At 44.5% G+C, this 20,123-nt stretch overlaps 1 protein-coding gene across 1 annotated transcript in view; it reads right to left on the bottom strand.

Moving 5' to 3' along the window:
• map1aa (microtubule-associated protein 1Aa) overlaps positions 1-20,123 on the bottom strand; it is a 43,045-nt gene that overhangs the window by 1,457 nt on the left and 21,465 nt on the right. Inside the window, exons 3-5 of the mRNA XM_073464981.1 lie at positions 7,840-7,922; positions 7,035-7,175; positions 14-6,926 (exon numbers count right to left, since the gene is read on the bottom strand). Coding sequence (XP_073321082.1) covers positions 14-6,926; positions 7,035-7,175; positions 7,840-7,922 — 7,137 coding nt within the window. The remainder of the gene's footprint in view (positions 1-13; positions 6,927-7,034; positions 7,176-7,839; positions 7,923-20,123) is intronic.

Genomic DNA, 20,123 nt, shown 5'->3' with positions numbered 1-20,123 from the left:
CATTTTTGCTCACCTGAGCTGCTCTTGACACCATTAGTCAGCCCCTTGCCAGGGTTGTAGCTCGACCTGGAGAGGTCATCGTCTTTGGAGCCCTGTCCGTCCGACAGACGAGACATACGTGAGCTCTTGTCGGCCTCCTTCTTCTTCAGTGAGGCACTGCGAGGAGACGCCGTCTGTTTCACAGGCATGGGAGACCTCTTGCGCCTGGCTGGGGATGCTGATTTGGTTTTCCCAGAAGTCTTCTTTAAGGTCTTGGTTTTTTGCTCTTTCTTCACTGAGCCGTTATCCAAAGCCTCAGGATCCACCATGCAAACGTCGGGGTGTGGAGGGTGAGGGTAGCGGTCCATGAGGGGAGCAGGAGGAGGGTCATGGCTCCTCCTAGAGGAATGATGGCTGCCGCCTCCCGTGGCAGATAATTTATCAACAGGCATATAGTCTGCATCCTCATCTGAGTCCATGTTACCTTCCCCAGTGACTGAAGGGTAATCCTCAGTGCCTGGATGCACTTCAGAGTCTGACTGAGAGGCTAAAGACTCGCTGACAGAAGTGGGCGGTGTGTCCTCTGTGGCCAGACCGAGCCCTGCCGACATGCCACCAGTTTGGTGCAGAGAGCTGCTGTGGGACTGGGGATGATGGGGCTGTTTGTGAGCCCTTCTCTTGACCGACAGATCGTGCTCATCGCCCTGTGATTGGTCACTTCTGTGCCCTTGCGCCTCATCATCCTCGTCGCTAGATAACTGCCGCATGCTCGGGTTGATGAAGGAAGGCGAGAGGTCCTCTTTGCGCTGCCTGCAGTCAGAGGAGGAATATCCAGGAGAGGTGCGGCTGGTGTAAGAGGAGGTGGCTCCCATGGGCACATCACCAACAATATCCTGATCGCTATCATCATCGTCGTCATCATGCCCTCCTCGGCTGCACTCCTCAGCGTAGAACGGTGAGCGAAATGGTTGATCGGTTGAGGAGAGTGAAAGTGGGCGGGCAGGGTGCTCTGGCTCCATCTCACACTCCTCTTCAAACTCATCATCATGGCGGTAATGGGGAGGGGAGTCTCCTGGTACCATACCCATCTGAGGCTTCGACATTTCCCACTCATAAGAGCTCCTGTAACCCGTGGCTCCCTCTCTGGGCTCCACCTTGGCTGGGCCTGAAGATGCACCAATGGCTGCTGCTCCAGCAAGAAGGGTGGAGCCTGAGCCGACCTCTGTGGGGCCGTTGGCTGTGTCTGGCTTGCTGGACTGGAGAGAAGATGGCATGTAGGAGCCGAGAACATCGGGGAGCGCACCACCTGTCTTTTCACTGACAGCTGGAGCAACGGGCTTGTCAGAAAATGAGAGGCTACCAGCCAGGCCACTGGAGGGTGACCTTCGAGTCATCTCACGCATGTAGGCCTCCTCATCCTCTTCTTCGCTGCTGTCAGTCTCCTCAAAGTAATGTTTGCCTTCTATGTCAGGGCGTGGTGAGGAAGTGACGCCAAACAGAGCGGCGCTGGCTGCTTCTTTGTCTTTGGAGAGCTCTGAATGTTGAGAGAACGGTCCTGCTGAGGCTCCATATCCAATAGCTGTTTCCAGCTTGGACCCTGCAGACCAATCAGGCTTATAGAAACAGTCTGACTGAGGGCCTTTGTCCGTAACTCCACTTAATGAAGTCGTATGCTCCTTCTTGTCCTCAGCAAAGGCAGAGGAGGAGAGCGAGGGGAAGGATTTGACCTCCCCGAACGGGCTGAGGGGTGAGAAGCGGGCTAAACTGGAGGCGGACTCAGCCGTGGTCGTAGCGGGGATCTGTTTTTCAGACACTTCCAGATAGTCGTCTTTGGCGGCAGCAGAGCTGGAGAATGGAGACTCAGTGACCGGTGAGTGTTCATCTTTAAAGGAGGAGTACTCAAAGAGAGGCTCGGCAGGCGTCTCCAGCTCCTCTCCAAACTGACGGCTGGTGGAGAGGGAGCCCGAGGTGGAGGAGGAGTAGCTGTAGGCGGATGAGGAGGAGTAGCCAGGGGCAGCGGTGGTGGTGTACTGAAAGCTCGTGTCCAGTGATTTCTTACTCAGAAGATCTGGTGTCTTCTGTTTGTCATAATCAGGATCAGCTCCGTCATTCTGGAAATAACTGTCCTCCGTTGACTTCACAGTGAAATCTTCTTTACCTTTGTCTGTGGTCTGACTTGATGAAAATGAGTCCTTCTCACCACTTCCATATGAGTAGTCAAACCCTGAGGAGTAGCCAGAGAAACCTGTAGCCCCTAAATCCATTGGCTTTCCACTGAAGGAGGAGGAGTCGGTCTTAGCCTTGTCTTCAGTCTTTGTGACTGAGCTAGAACTGCTTTCTTTTGTACTCGGCTTCCCCTGACTGTTATAGCCGTAACCAGCCATAGAAACCATAAACTCAGGCCTGTTTGAGCCAAACATTTCACTGATTGGACTTTTTACTTCCTTCTCAGACTTCTCTTTGGCACCTTTCTCCATTTCAGAATCAACAGTGCCTTCCTCCTCCTCTTCCTCCTCCTCCTCTTCTTCGTCTTCGTCCTCGTCATCGTCTTCATCTATAACTTCATCATCATCGTAGTCCTCCTCGTCCCTCGCTGTTAGTTTTCTCATATCAACCTCCAAACATGCTCCCTTCTCGCCGTAGCCTGTGGCAGCAGGTTTGTCTACATCGAATGCTGTCATTGAGGAGTACGTCTGGGGCTTTGTGCCGTCAGTCTGGCTTTTAAAAGGGAAATCTTTTTCTGATGATAAAGAAGTGGATGAGGCCTCAGGTCTATCAGCCACTGAGGGGAATCGGCTACTTGTGCTGTAGTCGAATGTCTCATTTCCTTTGACCTCTTTTTCAAATGACGGTACAGCAGAAGTGCTCTTGGAGTCGAGCCACGATGAGGTGGATGAGATGGTAATTCCCTCCTTCTCTGACATCTTGTCTGTGGCAGTCACCGGGGATGGCGGCTTTTGTTTCTGCAAATCCACTTCACCCTTTGCACCGTCCTTTTCTGTCTTATCCAAGGACTCCTGACGATATGAATCAGAGTCCATTGAGCTCGTTTTACTGTCATAAACGTCACCATAAGAGAATGTTTTGCCGTGCACGTAGGGCGTGTCTTGTCTTATATAAATGGCCCTTTCTCTGGTGTCCTTCTCTGGGAAATCATAGAGACTGAAATGAACACTCTTCTCAGCCTCTTTCATAGCAGCATCGGTCTTCTCTTTGCTGCTGTCTACTTTGCTTTGATCAGGTGATAAATGCCCTACCCCACTTGGGAATTCATCAACTTTCTCATCCTCATCCTCATCCTCATCTTCATCTTCATCTTCATCTGAGAACATCACTTGAGGTTTTGGCTTCTCCTCCACAACAAAAGACACCTGCGTCTTGTCCGAGGCCTTGACCTCTGTTTCTGCCTTTGCATTTTTGGACTCAAAGTCGTCGTCCAGGAAGCACCCTTCTTTTGCCTCCATAAGCTTGGCCTTAACAGTAGGCTGTAGATCCTTTTTGACGTAATAGTCATCTTCCTCCTCATTGTCTTCAGTGGATTCCTCCGAGTCTTCAAGCGCTGTCTTCTCATTTCGCACACCGATAAAGGATGTATTGTCTGTGAGAGTGACTGATTTATCTGTTTGCTGGGAGTCAGCTTTAACATCAGTCACTGCCTCGTCTTTGTAGTCTACCTTAAACTGTTTCTCTTCTGTTGGAGAGTAGCCACTGCTCGTAGGCACAGACTGTGTAGGTGAGGCCAGTTTCATGGTGCTGTCATCTGGACTTACACATCTTTCCTCACTCTCCTGCCTGGAGTGGGACTCTAACCCAGGGGAGAAAGATGCAGGGGGTGAAGCCGGCTTTATTTCAGTCCCAGTCTTAAATCCCTCTGTGCTAAAGAGAGATTGGTCTTCTTTGACAGCCTGTGTGGGAGAGTACTGAGTGGTGGAGAAGGAAGGAGGAGAGAAGGTGGCAGGGGGGGATTTCTCTTTCTCCTGGCGCATCATGGAGGCTGCGTGTTCATAGCCCTCTTGGAGTTTACCCAGAGGGATGTCAACGTTCGGAGTCTGATCCTCGTCCTCGTCTTCCTCATCATCTTCTTCTTCATGGGCTGATTTGATCTTTGCATCGCCCTCCATCTCAGCAATGTTGGGCTGGTACTCATCAGAGGAAGGAGACTTAAAGCATTTGTCGTCCTCCAGCGAGGAGGTGGGTGAGATGGTTCCTGCTGAGTGAAGATAGTCCTTCCCTTGGACGGCCTCAGCACGTGAGGGGATGCTGTTGATGGTGTCAAGCAGGAGAGAGTTCCTCCCAACATCCTCAGTCTGAGGGGCTGTCACAGAGGTGATCGACTGATCCTCAGCTACAGACGTGGCAAAGGACGACAGTTTGTCGTATTCTGTGATGGATGTTGCTGAGGAGATGTGCTCCTCCTCTGCAAGAGGAGCAGCGATGATGGCAGGGTAAGGTGCAAGCTCTTGCTCGTGACCTCCCCCAAAGGCTCTGGGTTTGACATCAGACACGACGGAGCTCTTCATCTCTTTTATACCATGCATGGAGTCAAAGGTGCCGGGGACATCAGGGACAGAGATGTCATATGAGCCCACATCATAGCGCAGCTGTGGGATCCTGTCTTCTGGCTCTTCATGGATTTCTTCATCAGAGATGGTCTGTTCAGTCTCGGAGTATCCGGGTATGGTCTCGTCTTGGATGAAGGAGAATTGCTCCGAGGCCGTGGTTGCTACTTGTGCTGCGGTTGAAAAAGGTTTTTGTTCAGTTGGCTTGGCGTCCTCCTTTCCATTTTTTTCCTTTTTCGCCTCCTCTGTTTTATATTTCAGGACCTCGTCATCTTCTGTTCCTTCAAATTCAGCTTTTTCAATTACATCACCTTCCTCCTCTGAGCTCTCACTCTTCTTAGATCTGTCTTTCATGTCGTCCTTTACAGGGTATTTGTCGTATTTCTCCATTTTCTCCTCTTCATACTTCTTGTCAAAGCCATCGCTTACTTCCTTTTTTGCTGCAATCTGTTCAGATGCGCCCTTGTCATTGTAGTTGTCTTCCAGTTTGACGGGGGATTTGGGTGAAGCAGATCTGATCTCAGGGGCTGTGGATGTGACTTTCTCATCAGGGAAAACTAAGGAAGAAACTTTAGTATCTGTGTACAGTGAATGCCCAGAGATCACATCATTCTGGATAGGCACAGACTTTACTTTGGAAATCTCTTCTTGTTTCAGAGCCTCAAAGTCCTCAGTGAGGTCCTCTGGTGAGGACACTATGGACCTGTCAGCCAAAGCTGCTGCTGCGACCTCTTCAGGGATGTTCTTTGGGACTGGCTTTTTCTCATTTGCTTCATCTTTAACTGCTTTATTCTTGTCCGTCTTGGGCTTAGCCTGACTCTTGGCCTTATGCAGGGTTTTTCTGACTTCGGGGGTGAGCGGCTTCAGGTCAGGTTTAGTTATTTTCCTCAGCTCAGGTTTGCTTGGGTCCTTCTTTTTATCCTCCTTGGCTTTACTTTCTTTTTTGTCTTCTTTTCTTATGTTTTCATCTTTCTTAACTTTCTCTTTCTTTATTTCTTTTTTCTCTTTGTCTTTCTTTTCATCCATCTTGGAGACTTTCTCCTGCTTAGTAGTTTTTTCCTTGGATATTTTCTTCTTCTCTGACTTTTTGTCTGCTGCAGGGGCCACTGCACTGTTTTTCTGTTGTTTGGTGGCTTTAAGACTTTCACTTTTGGGTTTCTTCTCTTCTTTCTTTTCTACTTTATTCTCTTTGGACTCTTCCTCCTGCCCACCAGCATCCTTCTTTTTAGAGTGTGGTTTGGGCGAAGATTTGAGGCTCTCTTTGCTGTCAGTTCTTGATCTCATTTTAGTCTGTTTGATAATGGGAGGAGCTGCACCTGACGATATGTCTTTTTGGGTAGCCACTGGGTATCGCAGGAAGTCAAGGTGCTTCAGCTTCTCAAGGCCCTCGAAGATTTTGTTCTGTGGTGCATTTCCTGGGAAGAGCACCCTGACTATCTTTTCTGTTGGACGGTGAGGAATCCAAACAATGAGAGCGGTAACAGATGTCAGATAGGGGACAGATATTTCTCCTTCTTTCCCATTGGGCATCGTAATCCCTGTCTTGGCTTTGCTGTTTCCAGCCCATTTCTGCATGAGAAACTGCATCTCTTTGCTCTCTTTTACAGGATTCAAGACGTACATGTCTAACTTCCCCACACCAAGTTTGTGGAACAGTGTGATAGGTTCGATGGTGTTGCTGACCACCCTGTGAAGAGGCTCTGGTGTGATACCAAGCTTGTTCAGGTACTGAAGTGTAAGAGATGCCTCCTCAATGCTTCGCTTCACTTTCAGTGTGGACTCGGGCATCCTAAGCTTCTCCGGGACGTTGAAAAACACAATCCCGAGCTCAGGAGAGATCAGGTTCTTCATCCAGTCCCCGTTGCTGCTGGAGCCAGATCCTTGGTTACGCTCCTCCTCTTGCTCTGCAATCTTTCTCTGGAACAACCCATTAATGCCAGGCAGGTTGTCTGCACCGATATGGGTGAGCAGAACAGAGTCGATCCTGTCCAGGTGGCGGACCAGCTTCCAGAAGCAAGACTTCCGATCAGATCCTCCATCCACCAGGATGTTGAATCCATTGACGGCAAACAGAGCAGAGTCTCCCCTGCCTCCAGGGAAGATGTAGCAGCAGGGTTTAGACAGCTTCAGAAAACCTCCAGAGGTCGGGGGCTCCAGAAGGTCAAAGGATGACGGCACGTCCACCGTCTCTGAGACATACTCGGTGAACTCTGTGACTCCGTCCATGTCGGGGAGGTGGGCTTCGGGGTTCAGACGGTATTCCAGAAGATTTTGGAGCGACTGCTGCTCCTGGCTTTGGCCCAGGGAGCTCCAGCCCCCGTCTCCCTGACAGGAAACTGTAAGCCTGGACGGCTGCTCGGAAGAAGCCTTGGACAGGAGTTCAATCACCTGAGAACATAGTGACAGTGAAAGAAACGTAAAATAACTGTGCCTATGTGAGCTTTGTTGGTGATTCATACATGTACACTGTAAGCACGTATACAGCACTCAGCTTACTTGAGGGTTGGAGATGATGTCGGAGAAGTGTTGCCAGGTGAAGGGTCCACCTTGCAGTTGGACGTCACCTCCCTGCTCAGAGCTCTGGCCGCTCAGTATCAGCAACTTATTCCCAGAAAGGTCAGTGATCAGAGAGCGAGTCTGGGTAGAACAAAGAATAACCACCGTATAAGAACACAGATTGTTCTCATCTGTTCTCGAAACACATTATTTCACATATTCGTTTCTCACTGAGTAGTTAAAGTTGCTGCAGCATTGAGAATTAGGTCAACTGCAGCAGTACAGTGCAGAGCGTAGTACAGTATTACTAAAATGAACTTGGAAGGTTCAGGTTCTGGTGTATTACAGAGAAATTGACTTGCCACAGTACTACATTGGAAAAAGAAAGTTAGCTTGTTTCATTCAATGTTTACATTTCACCAGCAGTCACAGGCTAAGCTAATACATGACTAATTGTCATGCTGACAGATTGGATTTATTTACATTCAGAGTATCAAAAAAGTGTTTGTGTCTCACTCTGTAGAGTTCAGCTGAGACTGACAGTGACAGTGAGTGTTTTCCTGTTAATCAACAAAGTGATGATTGCTAACTGGAGAGACATGGACCTCCCATTGGGCCTAAATGTTGAACAGCAGGTGCTGCCGTCGCAAAACCAGCTTCATAACAGACTGAACACTTTGGCCTGAGACTCAGTAATGTGATATAAAAACAAATACAAAGCATTTCCAGGTGTCTTGTGGGAGTCAGAGCATCTGGTGATCGTCGCCCTGTAGTGTTTTGACCGAGTCGTCTGGGTGTGACTCACCTCTGAGGTGGCGGTCTCCTCTGATGGATTCACCAACACCACTGTCTCCAGGACATCACTCTGATACTGGAGCACCCGCTGGCCTACAGGAAACAGAGGTTAAAGAAACTTTACATAAGACACAAGAGTATGCTGAATATTATCGCCGAGGCCAGGAAAAAGAGAAAGAGCCACGGCGACGTCACCAGCAAGTCACCCAAGTCTCCAGAAACCCAAAATTGATTTACATTACGCCATTTACAGCCGAAAGCTAGACTGTGACTAAGCTAAAAGTGAAGCAAAACTTCGATTACGAGCTGTATGGAGCCAGGTTATGTTTTTTTCCCATTTGTTCCAGAAAGGTTTTGTGGACTTTAAAACTTCTATCTGTCCATCGACATGAGGATGAGAAGATAATGGACTGAATTTTCATTTTGGGGCGAAATTAAGTAATTACATTCATATTGTGGAGAACATGAATGATGAAAACTACCTAAAATGAGCGAAACCATCTTTGGGAACAATGTATTTGATGTGTACTTCGACTTTTTAGTTGGGCACATCTGCTAACATGGAGTGGGAGGGGTTTATGACCTCTACTGCAGCCAGCCAGCAGGAGGCGATGGAGATGTTTTGACTTTACTTTCGTGAAGCTTCCACTTTTATATACAGTCAACGTTAAATACAGATCGATGTTATCAATCAGCAAACTACCTCTTTCGCTTTTTGATACGGCCTCCCTGATAAAACATCTGCTTACTCATGCCGTGATGCTTCTCGTCCGGATATTATAATAGAACATTTTCCAATAACAAACACTTTATATGACTGAGCTGCCATTTACTGACAATACACAACACGACGGCCTCACTTCCAGCATCTGCCAACACAATTACTCTGCATCCTCAACCCCGCCCCGGCTCCTCTTCTGCTCACTTGCCATCTCATTCCTCCACCAGCACTCACTAAAGCCCCCTCGACGACTTTAATCCTGGAAATACTCTCCGTCCACATACAGTCGCAACAATAACACAAAAAATATAATCCCTCAGCCACGATTGCTGGATTGGTTGTTGCTATGGGGACGCTTCTCCGGCTGTATGCTGCTAGCTGAGTTACACTGACCCAGTCTTGGCTGAGGGAGACGCATTGCAGCATTTCTGAGCGAGGGAGGGGAGGCTCGTACTGCATGAGAGTGTATGCACGCAGCATCACATAGTACAGGAGGTGAGGGCGAGTGCCAGAGCAGCAGCAGCAGCAGCAGCATTGAGAGCATGCAGGCGCTTCATCAGGAGGATCTATATTTAGCATCAAAAGATGCTGCTGGCTCGTCCTCCACCTCAAAAATTGCGAAGGAGCTGACACGGGGTGCTCGTCTCTCCTTTCCCTCACGAAGGAGGAGGCAAGGGCAATGAGGGGGAAAACATTAATGCAGCACTTGGAGAGAAAAATTACACGCCTGGATAGTCAGAGGTTATATGTTAGGTCAGAGAAGATCAGATTCAGATACTTAATAGCAACAGTGTCCCAGTCAGATGCATCAGCCAATTTGTGCAAACTAACAGCCAACATCAGATTGGCAGCGTGTTTACAGAGTCAACACGGTGTGGCCCAGTTTAGATCTGCTGTTGTTTTGTTCTGCTGCCTGAAACAGGTTCACAATCTGTATTTGCTCAGCTAAACAAGTAGAGAACAACTGATGGCTGTTTTTATTAAACAACAAAGACATTCACTGTTTGCAGCAGGAACACTGAATATATGAATTAATCTATGAATTAGTGCTGGGAGACAGAAACAAGGTAAATATTGACGTTCATGTTTTTTATGTTGACTGGAGGCTCGTTAATTTATATTCAGGACCGCGCTCACGCTTCAGCAGCTGTTTTTAAATGGACAATATTTCCTCATTCCTCATTCTGATTGAAAGTTTTCGGATCAATTGTTTGCAGGGGGTGAGATGTACAGGGTCTGGTGTTTAAATACAACAACACATTTAATCAGAACAGGTGTGTGACAGGAGTTAAAGTGATGGCACGTCATGCAATCCTCTTCGTCATCGGATATCTGATCTCTTTGTGTTTGATCAGCTTCCTGTCCTGAAGACGGATATCTATCACCGTCTATCTTAAGTTCTCTGAGAGTTTGTAGTAACACAGCCGGGAAGTAATCAGGTTGTATCATTTACATGGGACAGTTTATTCTGATTGAGGTGTTTAGGGAGCATTTTTATTCTGTTTGGGCTTTTAAACCGATTATAATCAGAATATTAGGCTCCATGTGCCAAGTGCCGGCTGATTGTCTCTAAATGATTGCAGCTGTGGTCACTTCCAGTCAGCACACAGTGTGGCAGAGGCCGTCCAAACTGTGGTGTGTTTTACCAACATGATCAGATAGAGCAGTGATTGTGATGATGGTCAAGTAGCTGCAGAGTCGGTCAACAATTTGAACACCCACCCCACGTTGAGGGAGGGTGAGAACGAGCGAACCACTTAAATGTTGGAACTTTGTGTTTCATTTGGACATTTTCAAGGATTTATTTCACCGTCGGACAGACTGCTGAGAAGGTAGAGAGAGACTTCAGCTGTTTGTCTTGCACAGCTGTACAAAGACAACAGTGGAGGAAGTATAAACATACAGTTGAGTGGGTCACCGCTGGAGATCTGGACGTAGACGATCCTGCAGATCTCAGAGGAACTCCAACCAAAACAAACATGGACGCCAACCAGCTGCCTGCACTGTTTATATGATTAATGTGCTTCAGATGAGACTCTTTACATCTCACACACTAGAGGCCGGCTGATTAATTAGTCTGGCTGATTAATCCGCACTGATTGGAGGAGATGTTACTGAGGGTGGAACTTTGCTCCAATAGCTGCGCAGACTAGATAAAAAAATACAAAGTTTGTTTCATGTTTGGGTCAGATTAGTATTTGTAGATTTATTTAAGTTTGATAATGAGTCTTTTAGAGCCTCCCGTATTTCTCATGTATCTGCTGGTTTCAGACACTGACAGACTGAAAGAGTTTTAGATCACAGGAGTGAAACAAAAGGACTCGACCTCATTTTGCACAAAACAAATCTTCCAGAAAGCGACATTTTAGTTTCTTCAGGACATGTTCTTGCCAGTGAAGTTTCTCTGTTGCCATCAGGACGTCGTTAAGTTTAACCTGCTTGTGAAGCGAACTGCTATGAGTCTTTATACCCTCTGTGATTCATCTTTTCAATTCGCTGTAGACGTTTTTTTGCTTTTTTTTTACTGATTTTATTTCCTTTTCCTTTCCTTTTATTTCCTGTGTGTAAAAAGCTGGTCAGATTAATCGGCTGCCTCCCATCTCCTGCTCCAAACTAATATCATTATCAAGCTTTAAAAAAAATTATCAGCTGACTGTAGAAAATCAACTGACCCAGACTGAACCAGACCCGGTCCCACTTGGCCCAGTGCTTCACCACACCTCATCATATTCACAATCGCCTCAGTATTCATTAAATGTGCCTTAAGTGTTGTGTTATGTTTAAGTGGATATTCTTAATGTTTCTGGATTGTGTTAAATGTCTATCTATTCTTTTACTGTGGAAACTGATTCACATTTTCTCATAACATTTTGATATAAAAGTAATATTCAGTATCTTTTACAAGAATCTCAGCTTTGTTTCAGGAGGACTGACTGATGTGTCTGACGTGTCGTCATTATCTCGCCTCTTAGTGCCTGAAACTGTTCCAACATCACATTAATGTGACACCAGGAGAGGAGATGTGAAGGACAAAGTGCTGAACACAAGATAAACTCTCTCTACGACCTTCACATTGTGCGGTATGAACACTTTGTCTTCTCACTGTTGATCAGCAGAGCCATAAAAAGAAATGAAGCGAAGATCATTTTATTGATTAAAAGTCATGGATTGATGATGTAACGTACATTAAACGTGATGTCTCAGTGTAGGAGGAGTTTGTTTAATCTAAGACTCTTCCCACTTTGTTTGTATTGTAGGTCTCATCTGTAGATCTTAGACTTTTATTTCAGTCTTTTCTGGATTTGACACGAGATTTAATAAAAGTGTCTCACAGACACGACACAGCTGCTGTTATCTGAGACGAGCAGGATTTAAACTGGACTCAGTTTTACCTGCACGTCGAGCTGAGCTGAGCTGAGTGTTGTCTGACATTTTTATAGACCAAAACAACACTTTTTTACAAATTTAAGATATGTTAACCATTCAATGTGACAATGTTGAATCATCTCTGAACACAGAAAACCATAAAACAACCATAACTGACATGTAATAGTTTAAACCTCTGCAACTATCATTTATTTTCTTTACTGTTTAATCTTTTTTAAATTATTTTCTTGACTAAATGATTAATTACTTTGACTTTACAATGACAAATATCTTTATCATCTATCTATATCGCCACAACAGATGTTGACATCGGATATCATGCTGAAAGTTGTTTCTTTACATTTTGCTGTTGTGGCTACTTTTAGGAACATAAAGTACAAGTTCAGGCTTCTGTGAAGATCAGCTTTTGGCTTAAATTTCCTCGACGCCTCGTTAAAATGACCTGGTCTTGTTGGTTGAAACAGAAAGCAATTGTCTGTCACTAGACGGCTCATATACATATAATCTGACTGGAATATGATATGTTTTGTAGAAATATTCATGGATAAAAAGAACAAATTTAATATACACTTGGTTTGCAGAAAATGTACAATGCCAGCATTTAATTCTGGTGACTGGGCCGCCGAAAGCCAAAAAGATATTTATTTTACAGAAATTAACAACAAATCCTGTCAATTGAGAATCTAGACGTACGTTAATATTTGTCATTTTGATTTAAAAAATACTTCTGATGAAACAATAGCTAAAAACTAAAGTGAAAGTCTTTTATAGGCGGCACATTTCTACCAATAATCAAATCACATTGAAGTCATTCAGACTGAAACAACGCTGCCTCCCTCCACAGCCTCTGAAGAGGAAAACTGTGGTGAGAGTTTGTTTTTATATATCACAGACGAGAGCTGAGGTGTGTCTGTGAATATGATCGCTGAGCTCAGGTTGTGGCAGATGGAGTGACGCTGGTGTGCAGATGAGATGAGAGCTGGAGGCTGGACCATGATTCCTCTCTGTAACTACATCCTGCCTCTCCAATAAGCTCATATAAACGCTGTGCATGTCTGAGAAGCTCATTAACCGCCTCGCTCTTCTGGTTCCTATTTCAAGTTATTAAAATGTCCAAGGACAATCTCCTGTAATGCCACTTATGTTGCCCACACATCACTCAGACTGTTATCATGGAAACAAAATGTAGTCTGGACCTGCGAGCCTCTCACCAGGCTGAACACACGGACCAGTTACTGAGGGAGGAGTGCTGCTGTAGTACGGCTGTGACCCTCTGTCACCCTGTTTGTTGGCTCTGAGGGATGAAGTGACTCAAAAACAACCGGATCATATAATGACTGGTCGGTGTCGCCTGTGGAAGAAGTGATTTCACTCAGCAGCTTCAGGCCTACAGACACACCGAGGAGGAGCTGCTCAACCTCAAACTACTGAAACATCAGACTGTGACGTCATTATAAAGACGACACAGCCAGCAGTGTCGTTAGTGACGTCGTCTCCTGACTTAAACATTGTAGAGCTGCTCCTGTATATCAGCAGCTCACAGAACTGAACCAGAACCAGCTCTCCTTCCACAGAACTGCAGTTGTCAATATGAGCAGATTTATACGCCGGCAGCGATGTGATGGGAAAAGTATTTCAGTGATTTAACCTCATGACGTTCAGTAGTAAGAATTTGTTAATCTCATTTTTTCTACTAAATGAACTGTTATATGGAAATAAGTTAAATATATATATTGTGTGTGTGTGTGTGTGTGTGTGTGTGTGTGTGTGTGTGTGTGTGTGTGTGTTAGGGGGCCCTAAAAAATAAAGTCAGTCCAGTGTAATCAATCAGACCAACTGAAGAACTGAACACGACGCGAGCCGATGACTGACCTGGTTACTGTGTCACATTTTAACACCAGGAGTAAATGAGGTCACGGTGTTTGCGTCTTGATACGCTGTGAGGAGCTTCAGCTGCTAAATCGGTGGTAATGTTGTTTTGTCAGCTGCCAGTATCATGAATAAACTTCCTCTGTCTCATATTAGTGCACACAGACGCTCATAATCCTCCAGCTAATTCGTTTTGTCTCACTGAGCTTTACTAAATAAGATGGTGCAGAAAGAAAAAGCTTCCTTCTACACCCGATAATCTGAGTGAGATGTCTGATAGTGAGTGGGTGTTTACAGCGTTAAAGAATAAATGGAAAGCAGAGCGAGCCTACACACTCGTGCCTCTGGTGCATGATGGGAAGCAGCCGCTTACTACCCGAAGCTGCAGCGACTCGTTCTTCTGCCCAGTTTTTGCCAGTCTGAGGCTTCATATGCCACCTGAGGCCAAGAGGGACGTCAGCTGTGTGTTTATTAGTGAAAGTAGACCATGTCTCATATATGTCGGTCTGTGTGAGTTCACGTGTTGTGATTCTTCTGCTGTTCACCCACCGTGCTTCAAAATACAACAGGAAGATATGGCCTGAAAAACTCTGCAGCCGCATTTTCAGTGAGAACATGAAATATTGACTCTCACCAACACAACTCGCTATTTTCACCTCACATCTCAGCTGATAGTGACTTATATCTCAGTTTATCCAGCGAGAGTTCAGAATGATTTCTAAAGCGAAATAAGAGTCGAAGCTATTCAGACGCTCTGAAGAACAAACTAATGAAGTTCAGCCTCTTCTGAAGGCCGCTCGCTGCTCGCTCAGTTTGTTTATAAGCTATAGGCCGGCTCAGTGTGAGCGGCAGCATGATGAATGATATCGCTCCTTCATAAGAAAAGAATTAAGTTGGCCTCGTTATGACCGGTCAGACCCATTAAAGAGGGTTATTAGTCACAGCAGGGAAAAGCTGAATGTGGAGATAATGAGTGGAGTTCTTGGCCATGCTCTAATTATTAACACATAATTACTGTTTGTTACAGGAGCACTCTGAAAGATATTTCAGTCTGGACCAAAGTGAGATTGGTTGGGTTCAGTCACAGACGGACGTGTCACGACTCTCCAGGTCCACAATTTGATTTAAACATTTTTTATTCAGCACTGTGCTGTTGTTGGACTACTGAGTCCTGACATGTAAAGATCAACAGATCATTGGTTTTTTATGTGCTGACAAATGTTTACATTTCCAAATTCTTCTTTTTAAAGAAGAAGAAGCTTAGAGGTGTCGAGATATCAACGCGTTACAGTAATATATTTCTTTTAGAGGTAACAGAATAATATAACACGTTACCAATAATATTTCAGTCGTATATTACTACACTTATGTCACGTAACGGTTTACAATCCATGTTACTGAGCCTATAAGTTGTTTGTTTAGTCTGAAATGTAGTGACTGAAATGAGCCTGATGATGAAGACTAATGATGAAGACTAATGATGAAGCCTGATCCTCCGAGCGCACTTTAATTTACATTCTTGAATCACACCATGCATTCCTGGTTCCGTGGACTAAAAATAAAAAGGCATGGAAGAAGAGATGTTTGTCTCGTCGTGTCATTATAGGCGACATTATAGAAGCTATAGGTCTGTTGTGTTTCATAAGACTGAGCCTGAAATTAAAAATATTTGTTCCTATCTCATAATATATCAGACTGTGATCCTCTGTCTGCTCATCACTGGGACCAAGGACATTCATTTATTTAAACAAGATCTAGGCTGTTTCATTGTTGAAAGTAACTAAGAAGTAGTGTAAGTAATATATTACTCTACGCAGACAGTAATATTGTAAAGTAATATATTACTTTAAAATGAAGGTAACTAGTAATATGTAATATATTGCATTTTGAAAGTAACTTCATGATCTTAAAAAGTGAAATATTGATATAGTTAATTTAAGTTCAGTGTTAGTTTTATAAAGAGTAATCTCCTCATGTAACTAGTTACTTTTTGTACTAAGTACAGATAGTAGATGTCGTTGGTGCCCCAGCAGCTGGAAAATGTCACTACATTGAGTCTAAAATACGTCCAACAAAATGATTTCTTGTATAAATAAAAATATCTATATTTTATAAGTGATCTTCTATTTTATGTTGTAATAAATTCATTTATTCAGTCATGTGACGTGGCTCGTGTTCCTTCTCTTCAGCAGTCAGCGATTCAGCGAGCTGTCTTCATGTTGCACAACGAGCGGTGATCTCTGAGTGAGTCTGCATATTTCAGTTTTCAACTTCATGCGTGCGACTACTAAATGATTTTACTCCATCTGTGGTTGATGGTGTGAAAAGTCGTCTTCTCCAGCGGTGCTAACAGAGTGAATACACCAGCTACATGCAGGGTAATATGATTAATCGGTGCATCAGTAAATCACAGCTCTGTCCTGGTTCGTCAATTAACTCCTCGTCCATCAAACTGTTCAGAACACAGAGCAGAGCTGCAACTGCAGGGACGGAAACATTAAAGTGAATCATGCGTCCAACACGGACCAACAGGGTTATAAAAAAAATCCTTCCAGTGTACATGTCCTTAGAGGAACGTAACGGTGAGACTTGCAGGTGATTTGTACCTGCTGCTCGCTCCGTCAGATGTTTGTACACTGGTGCAGTTTGCAGGTGAGTCACGAGGGAAATAATCAAAGGGCTGAATTAGCGCCTGTGGTGCAGCAGCAGGCTCAGCGATATTAAAAACTACCTGACTGCTGCAACCAGCTGGCTCACATAAAGGATCAGTATGGACATGCTGTAAAGATATAATTAATGTAGGTATGACTGCAGCAGCAACAACTGATCAATCTCTTTTTATAATCAATTAATCAGTTTGAGAATTCTCTGATTGCAGCTTCTTACAGGTGCAGTTTTTATTATATGGTCAGAATTCAAAGGTATCTCCACACAAAGGAGGCAGCAGATCACCACATCTACCAACAACCTGCTTCTCTTTGCTAGCTAGTTCTGTGGTCCTGGACCAGGACCACAGAACAACAGAGGGAGTCAGCACAGGAAACAGTGCTTAGCTTAATCAGGCGAACACATCGTCTGAGACGGACAGAGGTCAGTCTGAAGACAGGGGATACAGAGGTGATTTACAGCAGCTCTGACCAGGACTATGACTCCGGGGACGAGAAGACACGGCAGGCGGGGACAAGAGAGGACAGAGAGAGCGAGTCGGACATCATCAGCGTGTAGAGCCAGAATATTTTCACATCTTACTGTGAACTGAGCATTTATTTGGACCGAACCAGAGGTGACTGTGGAGACAAAACCGTGACTGTTTTGGCCTTTACATCTTCCCGCTGAAACTACATGGTTTATCAGTTTGTTCTGCTAATTTTTTTTATATTTTAAACTCAGTTTCTGCTTCATATCTTACACATCGCCCCTTGGACATAATTTAATCCCCTTGAGACTTTATTACTTTTTTCCTAACTTGACGAGAATTACTTGAATTTGTTTAATTCGACAAGTAAATCTTGTGCTACTTCTGTCTGGGGTTTTTTGTGGAACACGTGTATTAGGACTGTTGATTATGCTGATGAAGATGAGATGAAGCAGCCACTCATGAATAAGTGGCATCAGGTTGCAATTTACAATCAGTTCACTGAATTTAATTTGGAAGAACATAAGAGAGTTCTGGATACGAATAAAAAAACATTCTTGCCTGAAACTTATTGACGATTGGTAGAAAATACATTATAATCTTTGTCTTGAAGTCAGATGATTTCCTGTCTTAAAGGTTGCTGGGATTCTTTTACTAAATCTTCCAAAATATAAGGTTGAACACGAAAGAAGTTTGAACGTAACTGATGAATCGTGATCTTAATCTGACATTCAGTTTAATTATTAAAACAGCCCCTGTGTGTTCAAAGAAATCTTTAAAATAAATTTTTTTCCTCAGTTTAACTCATTTAATTCAACTTTTGACTGATGCATCCAGATCTGCTCAGAATCATCATCTTAAGGACCTCTTGAGCACGAACACGTCTGATTAAATGAGCATTTACCGGCTGCGCTTCATGTGACGGGTGAACTCAAGACAATTTCAGGGTGATCCATCACAGCTGCAGACACTCAGACTCGCCTAGATTTCAATAAATGCCATTAATACTTTACTGTATCTTAAAATATCACAGTGACACGTCTCACCAAGTTGCTCTGAGGATATTTCACTTCTGTCACCTGCTGCAAAAAAACCTTTCCTTGGGTAACGAGCCTGTTAGCAGCATCAGAAACCAATTAACACAAGTGAAGGCGACACCATGTGTTGTACATACAGTATGTGCTGTCACCTATAGTGCTGCACGGAGCATCTTAAGGGACAGACTGGTGTTAGTCCGCCTCTCATTACTTTCTGACTTCCTGAATCTCTGTAGTAAACAGCTCAAAGTCCATCGGCTCCTACTGAAGACATTCGTCTTTAACTCCCTAAAAAACAGCTGCTCACTGTAGTTGTAATCAAACATTCGCTGGGGACTATTTTCAGCGGCGGATTAATCCAACATTTGCAGCTCTAGTGAGTATTTGTGGCAGCAGGATGGTGTGTGTGTGTGTGTGTGGGAGTGAGTCTAAATAAACTACAGTGTGTGTTCGTGGCGATGGAGGAACAACTGTGTGGCTCATTGATGTGTTTTTAATCGTTTTTGAACAGTAATGGAGCTCTATGTCTCAGAGGAAGAAGATTAACGAGGTGGTGATACACACACAATACTTGTTAGTGGGATCAATTCATTAAATTCAGAATTACACTGCACAAAAATCGAAATCTTACCGAGTGTATTTGTCTCATTTCTGGTCATAAAGTATGTCATCACACTCTATATATGACACAATTAACAAGAAAGTAGCATCTCAGTTAGATAATGGAACAAATATCAAGATATAAATCTTCTTCTGACACCAAATCCTGCAACAACAGGAATTAAGATGCACCATCAGTTCATGAGGAAAAGCCTGAGATGGCCACACCTCGACCAAACCAGAAAGAAAAGGAGTATCTGAGCTGCTGCTGTCTCCACGCTCCACCCTGCCCGATCCTGCTGAGCTCAGCACTCTGCCTCACCCTGCCTGAGGCATGATGGGAGTTCACTACAGGGTGGTGCGTGTGGGGGTGTTTCTGAGAGGAGGCAGGATTCATGCACGGGGTTTTTGTGTGTACAGGAGAATCTGATAATACGAAGAATACAATCTGATCTCATTCAGTCGACTTTATGAAGCGCAGAGAGTGAAACATGATTACAGACGAGCCGAGCTGCTCCGCTCCGTCCAAACCCTGTCAGCCGACTGAAGGACATTTCAAAGACAGACTCCAGTCAGGGTGGTTACAATAAACCACCGGTTGGTTAACTGTGTGATTTAGTTATAACGTACTGTAACGTACGAGTGCTGCAACTAACAAGATGCTAAAAACACTTCATCTGCAACAATTTGATCATTATTAATCAGGTAAACACACACTATGTAATCTCTGCCGCTAGGGGGCGCTCTATCAAAACAAAAGACGTTTGCTGAGTGTTGTGATGGACAGTTCTGGAGGAGAGAGTCAGCTGCAGATCCAGACCTTCTGGAGGAATAAACACCCGTCTCATCAGATTCTGCTCTGATCCGACAGGACACGGTCACACACATCATCAGTGTGTGCTGTTGCTCGCTAACGTTAGCTAACAGATAATGTAGACTTGTGGATTTCTCTGGTTTCAACATTGTTGGGATCATTTGAGTTAATGTAAGTACACAACGGTCCAGTAGTTTTAGACATTTTGACCCAGAATCCTTCCATATTATATCTTTAAGTCATTTTTCAAGCACAAATGTTGCTTTGCTTTGACATATGGGATCATAAACATAATATCTTTGGGCGTTGGATGTTATTTTTAACTGATTTACTTATAACATGAGTCAATCTGTGCCAGCGACCTCTGAAGAAACCCCACATCCATGGTTTAAATAAACACGACAGATTAACATCATCTGCAGCCGAGGCTTCTGGATTAAAGCAGCTGTCAGTCGTCTCTGTGTACCTTTCTATTTTTAGACATTTTTGTCTAGTCGGTTGCATAAGTTCGGGGTTATTCGGAGAGCGAAGCCTGATCCACATCGTCCCTACACAGTGTTTCATGTGATCGAATGAGCTGCTGCTGCTGCTGCTGCTGCTGCTGCTGTGAGTCTCAGCTGTTGCCTTCAGGTCAGAAGACGCTTTATTTTTTCCTCCACCATCAAAATCAGGTCACCCGAATTTACTCGACTGAATTGAGAGCAGCGAGTGCACTGACAAATGACCACAA

This window comes from Pagrus major, chromosome 4 (genome assembly GCF_040436345.1).
Source record: "Pagrus major chromosome 4, Pma_NU_1.0".
NCBI lineage: Eukaryota > Metazoa > Chordata > Actinopteri > Spariformes > Sparidae > Pagrus > Pagrus major.
Note: the sequence above shows the minus strand (reverse complement) of the source record. Positions and strands in the feature narration are given on the sequence as shown.